Raw genomic sequence first — 18,903 nt, 5'->3', positions numbered from 1 at the left:
GGACGGATGGATCCGGTGAGTCTGTACAGACGAGTGGATCCATCCGTGGGATCCGATTCCAGCAGATAGATATTCTGTGCATGTCGACAAATATTTATCTGCTGGAATTCGGAAATATCCGCGGATAAATATCCGCCGGAGTGTACACACCATAGAATCTATCCGCTGAAACCCATTCAATGGGATTTATCTGCGGATAGATTCTATCGTGTGTATGGGGCCTAAGAGTTCCTCTCTTACTGAGGAATATATGATTGTTTTGTTGTGGCCTACATTACATTATTGTGGTACAGCAAGGTGAAACTAAAACCTTACAGCCCCCTTAGAACGGGGCCTCTTCGTATTTTCAAACAACCTTCAATCATGCTGTTCAGAACTTAAATATATTATTTCTTCATTTAACCAATGATGAACAGCTGTCCTCAAAAGACTACAGAAATGTAGATTTCATTTAACAGTAGTCTGAAAATATTGACAGCATTTAGCCCCAGTTCACACTGGGGCGGCTTTTCATGCGATTTGACCAAATCATATGACAAGTCGTACCCCATTACCATTCATATCGGCGCGACTCATGTCACAGCGATTAGGAAAAAAGGTTCCTGCACTACTTTTTATCATTTTTATTGTGACTTGTATAGACTTGTATAGACTTCTGTTAAATTGGCAGTGCAAATCGTACTGATGTGCGGCTTTGAAATCGGGCTGAAGTAGCGCAATTTCAAAGCCACACCGGGATGAACCAGGGCTTCATCAGATTCTCAACCTTTGCTAATTGTAATTATTAATACACATGATGCAGCATCATGTGATCTACTCCCAGGCTGAGAATAATTTTGCCATGCTTCTCCTCCCCCCAGCTCTTATGCAGCTGAGAACAGAGGGAATGTGAACACTTATAAACAAGGGGAAAAAGTATTTATAATTTTTTTTATATCTATACACAAAATGTTTTGCTTTTTACTTCTATTTTAAACTGAATAGTTTTTATTTTTATACAAGGTGAGCATTTACATACACTGTAAGGGCCGATTCACACCACAAAAACGCACTCTGAATGCTTTTCTTCAGGCCAATTTTTTATGCATTTGCAATGCGTTCCAGTGCATTTCTACCCTCTTGTTTTTTCTTTTTTTTCCCCCAATATTTACATATTTTTCATGTGATGCTCTTCCATCATGTTTATGATGCATTCCAGTATGATCTGGTGTGCTTTTAATGTGTTTTGCCACGTTCCAGTACAGAAAAATTTAGCACTTATTTTTTTATCTGCACTGGAACACACTGGAAGTGACTGCACTGGTGTGAACTAGACTCCCTGTCAACATCTCTGCTACTGGCTTAAAGGAGTTGTAAAGGAAAACATTTTTTTTGCTCAAATGACTGTTTACAGGGTATATAGACATAATAGTTAACCGATTCCTTTTAAAAACGATTAAAAATAGATAAAAATCAATCATATAATGTACTTGTAGTTTTAGTTTCGTTTTTGCATGTTATCCTGCCTCTGTGCTGTATAGAGCCATAGAGAAGTGATGGTTTGGAAAACGAAACTAGAAGCTCCCAGTACTGTGGTCCTCAGGAAACAGACAACCAGGAAGTGTCCAGAACAGAGCAGAATTACAGCAACATCAGAGCAAAAACGAACATTTAGTGACCCTTTAAAATAACCGATATCTATGGTTGTTCTACTCTCTGGGCTTAGTTTCTGCAAGGCGCATTTTAAATTGAAAAAAAAAAAAGTCCATAGCATCAGGTCAGATTCTAAGAAATGGTTGAATTTAAATTGGTTGGTTTGGCACAACAGACTCTGTGCTCACATACTCTTCTTTACAATGTATGATGCTCCTCGGTTCCTTTGACATTGAAAGCAATGCTAAAAGCCCACACTAGAGATTCGATGGCAATAATTGCTATGCCTGGCTTCACAAATAAGGAGCAGGCACTTAGAAAGGCTTGCTTTGCCTCAGGCCTATTCCAGACCATTTCCAAGAAATTGTTCTGTCCCTTCTTTGCCCGCTCATCTGACAGAGCACAGTGCCTTCTTTTATGAGACGGCGTTGGTTCTGATGAATCACGGGCTATTTCTGTGGTTTATAGATTTCTATTTGAAGATGCTGTATGTGTAACTTATGTTTCCACTTACATAGATTGTGAGATCTGCTGCTAATATTCATGATTGCTTGTGTCATTTAGTTTGTTCTCTTCTGTACCTATAGCATGGCTTAATGTGTGCTTATATTATATTATCCCTCTACATTCCAGGGCCACCTTATAATCTGCTCAGCTCTAGTCAGCCTGCCAGATGAATATGGAGCTTTATTGAATTGGTTTCTTAATATCTAATTGTAGATAGCAGCAGTTCTACCGGGTCTCTTCCTTCTCATTGGCTGAAACAGCAGCGGCTCCAGCTACTGTCAATCACAGCACTGTGCCAATGAGGAGAGGGAGAGGGCAGGGCCAAGCCGCACTCTGCGTGTGAATGGACACAGAGCCGTGACTCGGCTTGGGTTCCCCCATAGCAAGCTGCTTGCTGTGGGGGCACTCGGCAGGAGGGAGGAGCCAGGAGCGCTGGCGAGGGACCCAAGAATAGAGCCCTCCAGTGCAATGCTCTAACAGATCCACCAGCGCTTCCATCTTTGCCCAATCTTCCTTCTGGGTTTAGGATCTTCGGCCACTTGACTGGCTGTCCTGCGGTGACATCACTCCCACGCATGTGCATCAGAGTCACATTGCCACAGCACACAGAGCAAGCCGTAATTGTGATATGAGCTGTGCATCTGTGGCTTAGATCACATTACCCGCTGAGAGGCAGGGTCTCTTCTGTTATAATAACCCTGCCTGTCAGCAGATTTTGATTCCAAACAGTTACTACCACTTTAATCCGATTTTTTGGTAAACGTACTTTGGAGTCAGACACAGACAGTGTGGCTCGGCATTGAGCCTGCAGGTGTGCCACCATAGGAAGAAGCTTCAGTTTATGAGCCTTTGTCTCCTCTCTATTCATCTTAAAGTGGAGGTTCACCCAAAAAGTTCATTTTTAACATTAGATTGAGGCTCGTTTTGTTAAGGGGAATCGGGTGTTTTTTTTTTAAATCAAAGCAGTACTTACCGTTTTAGAGAGAGATCTTCTCTGCCGCTTCCGGGTATGGGCTGCGGGACTGGGCGTTCCTATTTGATTGACAGGCTTCTGACAGTCGCATACATCGCGTCACGATTTTCCGAAAGTAGCCGAACGTCGGTGCGCAGGCGCCGTATAGAGCCGCACCGACGTTCGGCTTCTTTCGGCTACTCGTGACGCGATGTATGCGACCGTCGGAAGCCTGTCAATCAAATAGGAATGCCCAGTCCCGAAGACCATACCCGGAAGCGGCGGAGAAGATCTATCTCTAAAACGGTAAGTACAGCTTCGATTTAAAAAAAAACACTGATTCCCCTTGACAAAATGAGCATCAATCTAATGTTAAAAAAAAATTTTGGGTGAATTCCCGCTTTAAGTGGAGCTTAGGCTGCTGATAAAGGGACTGGGGAATCTGTGTCCTTAGTCTCTTTCTCTGTCACAAAAAGGGGAGATGACAGGTGTCCGTTTAGACCCCTGATATCTCACCAAAGCCCCCAACAGGGCTGATAAAAAAAATGTGTGTGTGTAAATAATATATATATTAATAAAAAACTACTGACAGTCCACACCTCATCAGTGTCCAATAGTCCCTCCTCATCACCCTTCAGTGCCACCTATCAGTGCTGCATATTAGTGCCACCCCATCAGTGCCACCCCATCAGTGCCGCCTAATCAGTGCTGCATATTAGTGCCACTGTCACATAACATTAAACAAAGTATCGGTAATTGGTATAGGTGAGTACTTGAAAAAAAGTATCGGTACCTGTACTCGGTCTAAAAAAAGTGGTATCGGCGCAACCCTAGTATATGTGATACAGCAATAGCAACAGGCAAACTTTGAGCGTTTGGTAAGTACAGGTGAGGTTAATCATCTTGAATTTTAGGTGAATCATCAGCTTTATCACCTTCTAAGGACATTGCAAAGATGTCTTCTGCTTCTACTTTATATTATAAAGAATATGGAAGGAGGAGTAAATCTCCCTATGTAACTGGAGTCAATAATAAACAGGGGTGGGCTCACCAGTATCCAGTGACAGCAATATCATTGGTTTGTATGGTTCTGTCTTTGATGGACAGACCAATGACCTCATGCTTTTTTCTGTCTTGACTCACTTTAACATCACATTTTTCCTCCATTTCTCCTAGAGGCTTTCAGATCGCCTGCGTTCAGGCACGGCACAGATAAGAATGGATTCAGCCTTGGCTTTAGTAAGAATCTGAGACAAGTATTTGGTGATGAGAAGAAATATTGGCTGCTGCCCATATTTACAAGGTATAATAAGGTCGAATTAAGATCCAATCATGTACACATTGCTGAAATATTTCAATGTATAAAGTAAATGTTGAGTATGGAAGGGCTAGAAACTGTAAATGGTTTTCATTGAAGTGTAAGTCCACGCTTGGGTAATTCCATTGTTACTGACACTGAAAGTAAGGAGTCGGTGTAACATTGATAGAGGAGAAATAACTCGATGGGATTTCTCTTCCAGTAGCACCTGTCAGGTTAAAATTAAAGGTTCAAAGATTTGAATTCTCCTACTTTTGGGTGAATTTCCTCTTACTTCCCATAATTTCTCTGGGACAGGAAGTGAGGACAAGACAAAAACAAGACCACGTCTAATAGAGGTTCTAAACCTTCCCCTCCCCTGTCTATTTACATTTAGAAAATACGTTTTGGCTGGAGTTACTTTTTCATTGAGAACAATAATATTGTTGTGCTGTGGTCTAATTTACATTATTGTGGTACCAAAAAGGTGAAACTAAAAGCCTCATGGCCCGTTAGAACAAGGACTCTCCATATTTCACAACAGTCCTATGCAGAACATGAATATTGTACTTTGTTTTCCAAGGAACCTAGTGAACTTTTTAGAGCTGAAGAAAGGTGGTGAAGTAAAATAAGATCTTTAAGATTTTTGGGCCAGATTCACGTAGAATTGCGGCGGCGTAACGTATCGTAGATACGTTACACCGCCGCAAGTTTTCATCGCAAGTGCCTGATTCACAGAGCACTTGCAATGAAAACCTACGCTGGCAGCCTCCGGCGTAAACCCGCGTAATTTAAATGGGCGTGTGCCATTTAAATTAGGCGCGCTCCCACGCCGGACCTACTGCGCATGCTCCGTTTCACAATTCCCGTCGTGCTTTGCGCGCAGTGATGTCATTTTTTCAAACGGCGACGCGCGTAGCGTAATTCCGTATTCCCGGACGGCTTACGCAAACGATGTTCATTTTTACATTTTGACGCGGGAACGACAGCCATACTTTATACAGCAATACGATTGCTGCGTAAAGTTAAGGCAGGTCAAATAAGGACTAACTTTGCGACGGGAAACTAGACTAGCGGCGACGTAGCGAACGCGAAAATCCGTCGTGGATCGCCGTAACTCCTAATTTGCATACCCGACGCTGGTTTACGACGCAAACTCCCCCCAGCGGCGGCCGCAGTACTGCATTCTAAGATCCGACAGTGTAAAACAATTACACCTGTCGGATCTTATGGATATCTATGCGTAACTGATTCTATGAATCAGTCGCATAGATAGAAACAGAGATACGACGGCGTATCAGGAGATACGCCGTCGTATCTCTTTTGTGAATCTGGCCCTTTAAGTCTTACAGCTTAAAGTTACATATACTCAGTGAAGTAACTTGCCTCTGGTCATGGTGATACACAGAGATGAAACAGATCCTCCTACAAAAGTTGTACCTGTCTATTTGCAGTACACTTTCTTCTACAGCCATTTAAAGTGCTGAATTTATAAAACTTGTCTAAGAGTTCAATAAAAAAAGGGGGCAGAGAGCTGAAGTTACGCTCTGCAGAGCTCAGTGAGGAGAGCTCTGAGAGCTGATTGGAGGGAAGAGACACACCCCTTTCACACAACACACAGGAACAGAGCTGAGGCTGTCAATCTTCTGGAGGTCCATCCCCTGTCACCATTTTTCTCATGGTGTCAAGGAAACTTATCAGAATTGATTCTTGTTGATAGCAGAGGAACAAAGCAGCAGACATAAACAACACTTAGCGCTCTTAATTGAGACAGGTACACACTATCGAGGTATATGCTTTGTTCATATTTCATGTTGGAAGTTTACAACCACTTTAAGACTTTTTTTCTGCACATCATGTAATTATAGCACCCATATTTTTGCCTTATTGCTATCAGCCTCAGAGCAGACTGTGCCTCTGTACTCCTGTTAAGTCTTAGGTGGTATCACCTATTCCTGTAGAAATAACAGTACCTTCCTACAAGAAGGTTGATGGTCTTTTACAAATTGGGTTCATATATTCAGACTAAATATGTAAACTTTAACAGTGTTTATTTGCGTTCTGACGTAGTAAGCATTTATATTCACGTGCATATCATTAGTATCATAGGGCCAGATTCACAGACGAGATACAACGTCGTATCTCCTGATACGACGTCGTATCTCTCAGACTATCTATGCGACTGATTCATAGAATCAGTTACGCATAGATAGCCAGAAGATCCGACAGGTGTAATTGTTTTACACTGTCGGATCTTAGGATGCAGTACTGCGGCCGCCGCTGGGGGGAGTTTGCGTCGTAAACCAGCGTCGGGTATGCAAATTAGGAGTTACGGCGATTCACGACAGATTTTCGCGTTCGCTACATCGCTGCTAGTCTAGTTTCCCGTCGCAAAGTTAGTGCTCGTTTTTGGTGCCTTAACTTTACACAGCAATCTTATTGCTGTATAAAGTATGGCCGTCGTTCCCGCGTCGAAATTTAAAAATGAACGCCGTATGCGTAAGCCGTCCGGGAAAGCACGACGGGAATTACGAAACTGAGCATGCTCAGTAGGTCCGGCGCGGGAGCGCGCCTAATTTAAATGGCACACGGAGGCCGCCGGCGTAGGTTTTCATCGCAAGTGCTTGGTGAATCAGGCACTTGCGATGAAAACTTGCGGCGGTGTAACGTATCTACGATACGTTACGCCGCCTCTCCCCTACGTGAATCTGGCCCATAATTTTTATATAGATCAGATATGCATAAATATATATTGCAAGTAGTATATTATATCAGTACTAACATTTTTCTGCTGATTTGCAGTCTCGGCGATGGCTGCTCCTTCCCTACATGCCTGGTGAACCAAGATCCTGAGCAAGCATCCACACCTTCTGGAGTCAACGTAGCAACAAAAAGGTAATTGTCTAACTTTAACAAGACTTAAATTATCTTACTAGGAGATCTCATGCAACTGGGGTGTTATGGTTCTGCTCCAGGGCTGTTCAGTGCCTTCCACAAGCCCAAAGGGAGTCCACCAAAAGGGCATGCATAGAAAAATCACAGATCAACTAAGAACTTTCTATTTAAGACCAATATTGTAGTCTTTGGTAAATAGGATGTATTCAACCAAAGTTTATTGTAAAAATAAACTTCTCTTTCATACTTTTTGAAACTTCTTGAGTGTTTCAAGCTTTCAGATTTATGGTACCTGGTTCAATGTGGTCCAAGTACACTATGCATGAATTGTGTATGTATAGTTGTCCTTACAAATTGCCGGCATTCTGTAAGCTGCCTCAGTATGATGTTTCGGTATGAAAGAAAGGCTGGCAATTTAATTGCTTACCTGTATCTTGCAAAACCCAAATGGAAGGTCAATCAAAGTAGTCAAAGGGTTTTCAAAAATTGACATCAACTCATAACACAGGCAAACTTTGGGGAAGCCATATCTATTCAATACATGCAGGTGTATATTACAGCATTATAGTGGTTCTGGTTTTACCTTCTCTCCTCCAGTACAAATAGGTCTGCTCACACTGGGCTCCATTCACAAAGCAGTATCTTACCACATCTGAGTATGCAGTAAGATATTGCACTAAGGTTTTTAAAAAAAAAATTGGCATTCGCTAAAAAAAGCTACTAAAATACCACATGAGTTGTTTTATGAAGTCATGCAGTATTTTAGTAGTGAAAACATGACGTAATTTAACGCCTTGCAGTAGCCAGTGTATTTAGTAACATTAAGAAATAGGCATTGTTAAGGAGAGGGCGGCCACCCACGTCATTAACAACCACTAAAAAACATGGTTGTTAAGGAGCGGGTGGCTCATCAGCTGTTAGAAGGGTTCCCCACTGGCAACCTCAAGCAAAAAGAACAATTGCCAGCAATTTAAAAAAAATGTGACGGTGTGTCCCCCCCCCCCCCAACTCTATACCAGGCCCTGCAGATCTGGTATGGACTTTGAATAGAATCCTCGGGGTCCCAACTCCCCCAAAGCACCTTGTCCCCACCATGTTGATGGGAAATGGGCCTCTTCCCCACAACCCTGGCCGGTGGTTGTGGGGGTCTGCGGGCGTGGGGCTTATCAGATAAATAATTGTCCCCCGGTAGGTCCATTCTCAATCATGCTGCCCGCTGCCAACACCAACCCGAAAAAAGAAAGGGCTGGCATGGTTTGGGAAGGGGAGGGGGGAGAGACACCATGGCGGTTTTTATTTTTCTGATTTTTTTTTTTTTTAATTGCTAACAATTGTTATTTTAATTTCAGCTGTCACTCATCAGTTGTTTACAGGTTGTTGGTTTCTTATATAGAATGCCGGGACCACTACTTATTTACTGCATTTATTTAAAAAAAATTCTGTGAATTGACTTTCATTCCTGTGCAGTATTTACCAAGAGTTTTTGCTTTATGCGGTAAATACTGCATAAAGCAGTAGTGAATTGAAATATTCACAATCAAATGCATTATTTGGGAAAACACCAAAATACCGAATGAGATCTAGTTCTGTGAATGGAGCTTATTCACTGAAAACAATAGGATCTTTAGGTGGAGTATTGCTAGATTTCAGCAATAGGGATTGATAAGGATTGATTGTACTGACAGAGAGAGAATCTACTGTACACATTTCTATTGGGGATGAATTATTTTTGTTGCTAAATTACCTAAATTTGTCTTCTGCAGAATTTTGCCAAAATTATCAGTGTTTGGATAAAGTTTGTTTGGGGGGGAAAAAGGCCTAAACTAAAAAAAACACTAAGTAGTACTTATATCTTTTGTAATAAAAAGATTCTAGTTGAAAGATGGTTATTGTCATGGATGAATTGTACGTGTTGTTTAGTTCCTCTTAAGGCCCTTTTACACTGGGGCGATGGGGGCGTCGGCGGGAAAGCACCGCTATTTTATACCGTCGTTTTCGCGGCACTATTCGGCCGCTAGCGGGGAGCTTTTAGCCCCTGCTAGTGGCTGAGAAAGGGTTAAAACCATCCGCAAAGCGCCGCTGCAGCAGCGCTTTACATGTGGTTCGGCGACGCTGCCCATTGATTTCAATGGGCAAGGGCACTTTAGGAGCGGTGTATTCTACCAGCATCTTTGAGGCGCTGTAGGAGCGGTGCAGGACTTTTTTTACCGTACTGCTAGCGCAGTGTGAAAGCACTCGGCTTTCACACTGGAGTAAATGGAGCCTCTCTTTCAGGGCACTTTGCAGGCGTTATTTTTAGAGTTTTATTGCGCCTCAGGGAGAAAGGGGTCTTAGAATAGCAGTTATGATGAGGAAAAAATTCAAAATATATCTTTTGTTTAAGAAACTCTTTTCTCAGTCATTCACAACAGGTTTATCTTCTGTCTGTAAAATATTTTAGTTTGTATTACTCTTTGCTTGTTTTCAGGTATCTATGTTTAATGTTTGTTTCCCGTTTTGTACCAGTATTGAAAATCATCCATTCCCAGCCAAACCTTTGCGTGAATCTCAGAGCCATCTTCTGACTGACACCCAGTCCTGGACTGACAGCAACTGCAGCGATGAGAAGGGTAACTCAGGAAGATGTCCTATTGATTGAATTTTGGTGTTCTGTTAATAAACGCTATTACTATTGATTTATTTAGCTGCAACATCTTTCAAAGCATGTAGAGTGAGAACACAATGCAGGAATAAAAATAATACATTATAGCATACACATAAACAAGAAGCCTGGATAAAAAAGCTCTAAAACAGTGGTTAATATTAACCCCATCCCAAGAGTCGATGGGATTATCAAAGGGCAGAGGGTCAAATAGGTGTCAGTAAATGTCTGGGGGTTAATAGGTGGCCCAATTCGAGTCAAATAATCTTTTAAGGTCTCCACCAGTTCTTAGCCCCAAAAGTAAGGTGGCTAGTTGAGGGACAGTGTTATCCAGGGTTGGATGGTCAGCCATCAGTGGCCTTGAGTTGTGTTTAACTGTGTGTTAATACCGGCCTCATTTACCAGCATGTTTTGTGTGTCTGTGATATTTCACCCTCGTCTTTCTAAAAAAGGACATACATACGTGTTCACTTCTCATACTGAGTGTACTGCCCCATCTCAAACGCTGTTGGAGAGCCAGTGAGGGCACCGACCTTTAAGTGGAAGTCCATGCTAATACTAAAATCCCTGCATCTATAGACACCCACGATCGAACACTAACCTATCTAGCCCTGTAAAGGAGAAATCAGTATACATACCTGATCCGACCCGATCTCCAGCGGTGGAAGCTCTGCAGAGGACACAGCCAACAATGGCTGTGAAATGAATGGGGAGAGATGTCACTGCACCCGCCTGACAGCTCAGCATGGGATTGGGTCAGATCGCCTGCAGAAAAGGTATGTATACTTTTTTTTTTCCTTTACAGTGCTAGACAGGTTAGTATTAGATTGAGGGTGTCTATAGATGCAGGGATTTTAATTTCAGCATGAACTTCAACTTTAAGTTCACCCTTTTCTCCTAAATTCTAGTTTCCATATGTATCATAAAGCATTAATGTACCTCTTTTGCAGAAAAGAAAAAGCTTTATTTTGTCATAGACCAGGCTTTACCCCAATGTCCAGTTTGCTGTAGTAAAACATCTCCATTGCTTCCTGGAAAGGTATTAGGATGGGGAAACCATTAAGACACAGGAAGGCGTTCACCAGCTAACCTCATTAACACACTCTGCACCTACCTTTCCTTTCCTGGACCTCACTCCCACCCACCACTGCAGGTTAATGCTTTTCCAATGAAATCAACAATCACTGTTCTCACTTAATACACAGCCATCAATTCTTTCTACCTTTCTTTCAACTTGCAGAGATTGTTCATTTGAAAAGTGTGCAGAAGCTGAGTGATCAGATTACACCCTATGTGCAGCAGGGATTTATTATTGAAAAACAGGAGAAGTGTGTCCCTGGAAGTCTGAAAGCTCAACATACACTACACAATCTGATTGTACAATCTCCTTTAGATCTTTCATCAATTCTGTAGTACAGGGTCATCCACCCTGTCCTCAGGGCCCACTAACAGGCCAGGTTTTATGTATTACCTTGGGGAGATGCAGACTAGAATACTGCAATCACTGAGCAGCAAATTATATCACCTGTGATATTTTTAAGTTATCTTGCAAACCTGGCCTGTTAGTGGGCCCTGAGGACAGGGTTGATGACCACTAATGTAGTGGATACTGAGTGATTGGAGAGATGTTGTGTCCTCCTATTATATCGTTTTGGTAAATCTACAGAGATTGTACAATTAGATTGTATAGTGTACGACCACCTTTAAAATAAATACGGTAGTCATACTTTTGACCAATAGTTGTAAATAGTACCCCAAACGCAGAAGCAAACACACATTTTGCCATGTGAAAAAACAAGCAAACAATTTGCAAACCACAACATGCCAGAATGTCCCATGAGCTACTTTGCCACGTGTAGGGCAGCCAGTCTAAATCAATGGGCTGCCCTATGCATGTTGTGGGAACAATTAGCCCAAAAACATGCACTCCCATTACACTAGGTCTGAATGGGGCCTAAGGCTGGATTCACACCTATGCATTTTTAGTGATTTTTGCATTTTGCAGATTTGCACTACAGAACATTTAACATGGTTTCCTATGGAACACGTTCTGTAGTACAAATCTGCAAAAAGCACTAAAAATGCATAGGTGTGAATCCAGCCTAAAAGTGAAAATCGGTGTGTCCAGTGCCGGCCCAAGACATTGTGCTGCCTGGGACCAAGAATGAAATGCTGCCCCCCAGAAAAAATGTCACGCCAACCAAAAGGCCCCCACATTCATTATTTTATATCATGATAACTAAAGGGGACCCGTCATGGCTTTATACATGTATAAAGGAGCATAAAGAGGACCTGTCATTGCTCTATACATGTATAGGAGTATAAAGAGAACCTGTCATGGCTCTATACATGTATATAGAGGACCTGTCATTACTCTTTTCATGTAAAGGAATATCAAGAGGACCTGTCATGGCTCTATAAATGTATATAGGGCTATAAAGAGTACTTGACATGGCTCTATACATGTATAAAGGAGTATAACGAGGGCCTGTCATGGCTCTATAGATGTATAAAGAGAACCTGTCATGGCTCTATACATGTATAAAGAGGACCTGTCATGGCTCTATACATGTATATAGAGGACCTGTCGAGACTCTTTACATGTAAAGGAATATAAAGAGGACCTGCCATGGCTCTATAAATGTATATAGGAGTATAAAGAGGACCTGTCATGGCTCTATACATGTATAAAGGAGTATAACAAGGGCCTGTCATGGCTCTATACATGTATCCAGGAGTATAAAGGGACCTGTGAATTGCCGGCGGCCACAATGTCTTTTGCGCAAACTAATCAATGTACGCTAATTGTGTTTTTTTTTTTGGTACCAAAAATATGTAGAAGAATACATATTGGCCTAAACTGAAGAAAATAGTTTATTTTTCTAAATTTTGGGGGTACTTATTATAGCAAAAAGTAAAAAAATATATATATTTATAGCACAAAAAATAAAAACCGCAGAGGTGATCAAATATCACCAAAAGAAAGCTCTATTTGTGGGAAAAAAATTTTTTATTTGGGTAGCGGAGCTGGGGGAACGGGCTGGCGGGCATCAGTATGCTGCCCCCCTAAAAGTGCTGCCTGGTACCCATGGTACCACCTGGTCCCATCATAGGGCCGGCCCTGGGTGTGTCTACACAAGACCAATAAGGCTCCATTCACATCTCTGCATTTCCGAACACACGGCAAACTGCATCACAAACGCGCGCATTGCAAACTTGTTTTGAAAATGGACATAGCACATGCATTGTCATTTAATGTTATTGGAACCCCAAGCCGGGCAGCAGGTATGCGTCTGCTGTGCGACAAATGTGCTGCAAATGCACCAAAAAGCACAGTAAAAAACGCACCATGCGTCACTCCAACAATAGTTAAGCTGGAACCAGCCGACTTTCATTATGTGCGTACCACTGTCTGTTCAACAGAAGCCGGTCTAGCGACTGGCTTCTGTTGAATGGTCATGCTGGAAAACCAATATTCGATCAGTGCTTGCAGCCAATGGTGCTGATCTGTGTGTTGTGATGGTGGGGAGCCCCGGCTGTCAGAATACGGACACAGCAGGACAGATCAGTGCATCAATGTTGCTTGTGTTGATGCAGGGATCTGTGAGTTTTTTATTTAACCCGCTGGTTGAATGAACATATTAACCCCTAAATATAACCCCAACGGAAACCAACAATTTTTAAATAATAATATAAAATTGAAAAATAAAATGATGGTAATATGTACACAGAATACGTTTACACAAAAACCAAGGAAGCTTTAAAGCGGAGTTCCACCTATTTAAAAGTCAGCAGCTACAAAAAGTGTAGCTGCTGACTTTTAATAATCACGCACTCACCTGTCCCACGGTCCAGCGATATGGGCAAACAAAGCCCCGCTCCTCTCCCCCTCCTTTCTGCGGTGCCAGCATCACTACTGTGGGCGCTCGGCTGTGGCTTCACAGCTGGGCACGCACTGCGCATTGCGCAAGCCACACTGCGTGCTGTGAATGCTGGCAATCGTTTGAGATCTGTGACGTGTCCCAGAAGATTTCACGGAGGGAGGGGGAAGATTTGATCTTCCTTCTGGCGCCAGGGAGCCCTGGGAGGAAGTAGGAGCTGGATGCCTCTAAAACAAGGGTATCCGCTCCCCCCCCAAAAAATGACATGTCAAATGTGGCATGTCGGGGGTCACCTTCACTTAAAGCGGAAGTTCCATTTATGGGTGGAACTCCACTTTAAGGTAATGAGGTAGTGATATTTTACCAGATTCTCCTACAGATACAAGTGTACAAGTTAGACCAGGGGACGGCAAGTTCTTCAGCTCATCAACCCCTTTATGTCGTTTTCAGATTGTTCATTGACCACCAAACATTTTTATATATAATAATACTATGAGTAATATTAATAATATTCTTGTGAATTCTGTTAACACTTCCTTTTGGTATTAGAAGCTGCTATTTTTGGTTGTTATGATGCAGTATTTTTAATAAATGCACAGTAATCCAGTAATCGGTTGTTTGGCACCACTCCTACGGTTCTGGGGGACCTCACTGGCTTTCCAACGGTTTGAGGTGGGTGTACTCTATGGCTCTCCAACAGAGTTTAAGGCGGCGGGTGAATGAAACCGTAACTCTGTTCTGGAAAGCTGAACTAAACATTATTGTCCTAGTACATCAGGAAGCACTCCACCTCATCCCCACTGAGGTTTAATTGTAGAATGAGGATCCCCTCCTCCTCTTTTACTTTTCTTACCCCTTACCTTATTCTTCTTTTTCAATTTCTCTATTCCTTTTCTTCTCCCCCTCTATTCGTTTTATTAGTATTTTCCTCTTCTTCCTCTCCCTCTCCCTATGTTTTATCATCATCCAAAGTGTTGATCTGTAGTTCAGTTATACAATTCTCATTACATTGGCGCAAAAGTATATTCTGTTATCTTCAGGAAGCAAGGTGCACCATGATGGTGACAGAATCATCCTGAGATGGAATAAAGAGCACTGCTTTCTTTAAGGCAGTGCTTCACATTTTGTCATTTGTAGACTTACATGGATATATACTCAAATGTTTAACCACTTCAGCCCCGGAAGATTTGGCTGCTCAATGACCAGGCCATTTTTTTGCGATACGTCACTGCGTCACTTTAACTGATGCCGCATACACACCATCACTTTATGTGATGAAAAAAAACAACATTTTCTGTGAAGTAAAAAACGACGTTTTTGAAACTTCAATTTTCAAAGACGAAGTTGCCTACACACCATTGTTTTTCTCACAATGCTCTAGCAAAGCGAGGTTACGTTCCACCACGTTTTTCCATTGAAGCTCGCTTCATAAGTAGCTTCTGGGCATGCGCGGATGAAAAAACGTCGTTTTAAACGACGTTTTTGCTACACACGGTCAATTTCTGTGAAGTAAAAGTTGACGTTTTGAAAAACGACACATAAAATTGAAGCATGCTTCAATTTTTTTTGGTCGTTTTTTAGAAGACTTAAATCGACGTTTTCCCCCACACACGGTCAATTAAAGTGACGTTTTTAAAAACGTCATTTTTTTTCATCACATAAAGTGATGGTGTGTACGCGGCATCACAATTGTGTGTTCGTGGGACGTTGCACCCAAACAAAATTGATGTCCTTTTTTCCCCACTAATAGGGCTTTATTTTGGTGGTATTTGATCACTGCTGCAGTTTTTTTTTTTTTTTGCGCTATAAACAAAGAAAGACAGACAATTTTGAAAAAAAACCCACAATATTTTGTACATTTTGTTATAATAAATATCCCTAATTTTTTTTTAAAAGGCAATTTTTTTCCTCAGTTTAGGCCGATATGTATTCTTCTACATATTTTTGCTAATAAAAATCGCAATACGTGCATATTGATTGGTTTGTGCAAAACTTATAGCGTCTACAAAATAGAGGATAGATTTATGGCATTTTTATTATAATTTTTTTTATACTAGTAATGGTGGCGATCTGCGATTTTTATCGGGACCGCAACATGGCGGACAGATCGGACACTTTTGACACATTTTTGGGACCATTGACAATTATACAACAATCAGTATTATAAAAATGCACTGATTACTGTGTAAATGTCACTGGCAGGGAAGGGGCTAACACTAGGGGTGATCAAGGGGTTAACTGTGTTCCCTCGTGTGTGTTCTAACTGTAGGGGGGATGGAACTGACTAGAGGAGATGACAGATTGCTGTTGCGAGCTAGTAGGAACTCACGATCTGCCTCTCCTCACAGAACAGGGATTTGTGTGTTTACACATGCAGGTCCCTGTTCTGACTCTCGTGCCCACGATTGGGCGTAGGTCATCGCGACGGCTGGCCACACGCATTGCCACCCCCGCAGTGCAGCGGGCGCGTGTGCCTGCTATCCTCGCTTAAAGGGACCGATGTACAGCTACGATGGCTTGCGGGAACGTGCTGACTTGACGCGGATGGTCGGCAAGCAGTTAAAGTGATACTAAAGTTTTAAATAACAAACATGTTATACTTACCTACTCTGTTGCAGTGGTTTTGCCCAGATCCTCCTCTTCTCAGGTCCCTCTTCGGTGCTCCTGGCCCCTCCCTCCTGCTGAGTGCTCCCACAGCAAGCAGCTTGCTATTGGGACACCCGAGCCAAGCTGCAGCTCCGTGTGTCCATTCAGACACAGAGCTGTGACCTCGACTTGCCCCCTCTCTCTCCTCACTCATGAAGCTCAGGTAAGTATTAGGGGGGCTGCTGCACACAGAGGGCTAGATTCAGGTAGGGGCGCGCATTGTTACGGCGGCGCAGCGTATCGTATTTACGCCGCCGTAAGTTAGAGAGGCAAGTGCTGTATTCACAAAGCAGTTGCCTTCTAAGTTACGGCGGCGTATCGTAAATGGGGCCGGCGTAAGCGCGCGTAATTCAAATGTGGATGAGGGGCGTGTTAATTCTTGGTGACCCGACGTGATTGACGTTTTTCCCGAACGGCGCATGCGCCGTCCGTGGAATTTCCCAGTGTGCATTGCTCCAAAGTACGCCGCAAGGACGTCATTGGTTTCGACGTGAACGTAAATTACGTCCAGCCCTATTTGCGAACGACTTACGCAAACGAAGTAAAAAATTCAAAATTTGACGCGGCAACGACGTCCAAACATTGCGTATGCCTCATAATAGCAGGAGCAACCTAACGCCGAAAAAGCCTAACGTAAACGACGTAAAAAAATAGCGCGGGGCGTACGTAAATTTGTGAATCGGCGTATCTAGGTCATTTGCATATTCTACGCCGAAAACGACGGAAGCGCCACCTAGCGGCCAGCGTAAATATGCACCCTAAGATACGACGGTGTAAGAGACTTACGCCAGTCGCATCTTAGGCTAATGTCGGCGTATCTTGCTTTCTGAATACAGAAAAAAAGATACGCCGGCGTAGCTTTGAATTTACGCGGCGTATCTATAGATACGCCGGCGTAAATCAATGCTGAATCTAGCCCAGAAGGTTTTTTATCTTAATGCATAGCATGCATTACCACTTTAATGTAAAGCTATGATGACAGTTTTGCTGAGACTGACAAATAGTTCTCTCCTGTAATAGTCACGTGTTTAAAAGCCTAGGCATTTGTTTGTGTGATATGACCTGCAGGACCAGATTAACTGACTCTCCCCCTCAAAGTGGTAGGAAAGTCCGCTTTGGGATTTTTACCTACAGGTAAGCTAATAATAAATCTTACCTGTAGATATAATGAATATCTCCTAAACGTGCGCCCATCTTAGCAAGTGCACTTGACTCCCTGTTATGTTTGGCATTTGGATGCAGCTTTCAAATATTAATTTCAAGTTTTTAAATAAGTACTACACTACATGAGACCCTCCGGTGTGGCTCCATGCGGTGAGCACTTTCCTTCCAGACAGCCTTTTGAGTACTTGGGAAATGTCCTGTGGTGGATAACGTTATCATTGGGCACCTGTGGAGTACTAAAGGAGCTGAATGATCATGTGTGAGAGGCTGGGAAGCATCTTGTCATTTATGCGCTGTTTGCTGCTCATTTTTGGTAGCATAGGAGCTGGTGAGTGCGGTAATAGCACCGTGCGCAAGCGGTGGTGTGATTTGGATAAAGGTGGAAGCTTATTCTTGGCACCAATGGACACTGTTTAAAAAAATTTGGGGACTTTAGTTATTCTCACTATTGCAACTTTTGTTTTTTTATTTGCCTTATATTGTTTTTTATTTTCACATAGTGGATAAGTATTCAATTTTTCTAAGGCTCTGCATATATATTGTTAATATTTTAATGTGTGCCTTAGCACCCATAACTGATGCAGTAAGCAGAAAGAGGGGAGGGTATAAAGGACAGATTTTTATTGGCATACTCCTACTGCCCTCTAGTGGACTGTTTATGTATCACCGTGCTTAACCCTCAGATTATTTAAAAGTGAAATTTATTACTACGTTGCAAAGGTCTCTGGTGTAAAAGGGGCTTTGATGGGGATCCTGATGTAAGGGGGGGGCTCCTAAGGTGAACTCTGATGTAAGGAAGGCTGCGATAGGGACCCCAATGTAAGGGGAGACTCCTGAGGTGGACCCCTGTGTAAGGGGGCAATCCTAAGTTGGACCCTTAAGGATAGGGGGACCCTGATGTAAGGTGGCTTCTAAGGGGGACTCTGATGGGGACCCTGATGTAAGGGGGGACTCTTAAGATGAACTCAAATGTAAGGGAGGCTCTGATAGGGACCCTGATGTAAGGAGGGACTCTTAAGGTGAACTCTGATGTAAGGGAGGCTCTGATAGGGACCCTGATGTAAGGGGGGGTAGTTTAGAATTAACTCTGATGTAAGGGAGGATCTGATAGGGACCTTGAAGTAAAGGGGGACTAAGGTAGGCTCTGATGTAAAAGGGGCCCAGATGAGGACCCTGATGTAAAAGGGCTCCTAAGGGGGGGACTCTGATGGAGAAGCTAATGTAAAGGGGGACTCCCAAGGTGAACTCTGATGTAAGGGAGGCACTGATAGGGTCCCTGAAGTAAGGG

At 42.7% G+C, this 18,903-nt stretch overlaps 1 protein-coding gene across 2 annotated transcripts in view; it reads left to right on the top strand.

Annotated features, from left to right (window-relative positions):
- The window catches only part of ZDHHC2 (zinc finger DHHC-type palmitoyltransferase 2), a 205,346-nt gene that overhangs the window by 158,764 nt on the left and 27,679 nt on the right, over positions 1-18,903 (top strand). Inside the window, exons 9-11 of one of the 2 annotated variants that reach the window (XM_040334663.1) lie at positions 4,268-4,394; positions 7,191-7,283; positions 9,789-9,892. In XM_040334663.1, coding sequence (XP_040190597.1) covers positions 4,268-4,394; positions 7,191-7,283; positions 9,789-9,892 — 324 coding nt within the window. The remainder of the gene's footprint in view (positions 1-4,267; positions 4,395-7,190; positions 7,284-9,788; positions 9,893-18,903) is intronic. The other variant, XM_040334664.1, reaches the window with a different exon arrangement.

Source organism: Rana temporaria, chromosome 1 (assembly GCF_905171775.1).
Source record: "Rana temporaria chromosome 1, aRanTem1.1, whole genome shotgun sequence".
Taxonomy (NCBI): domain Eukaryota; kingdom Metazoa; phylum Chordata; class Amphibia; order Anura; family Ranidae; genus Rana; species Rana temporaria.
Note: the sequence above shows the minus strand (reverse complement) of the source record. Positions and strands in the feature narration are given on the sequence as shown.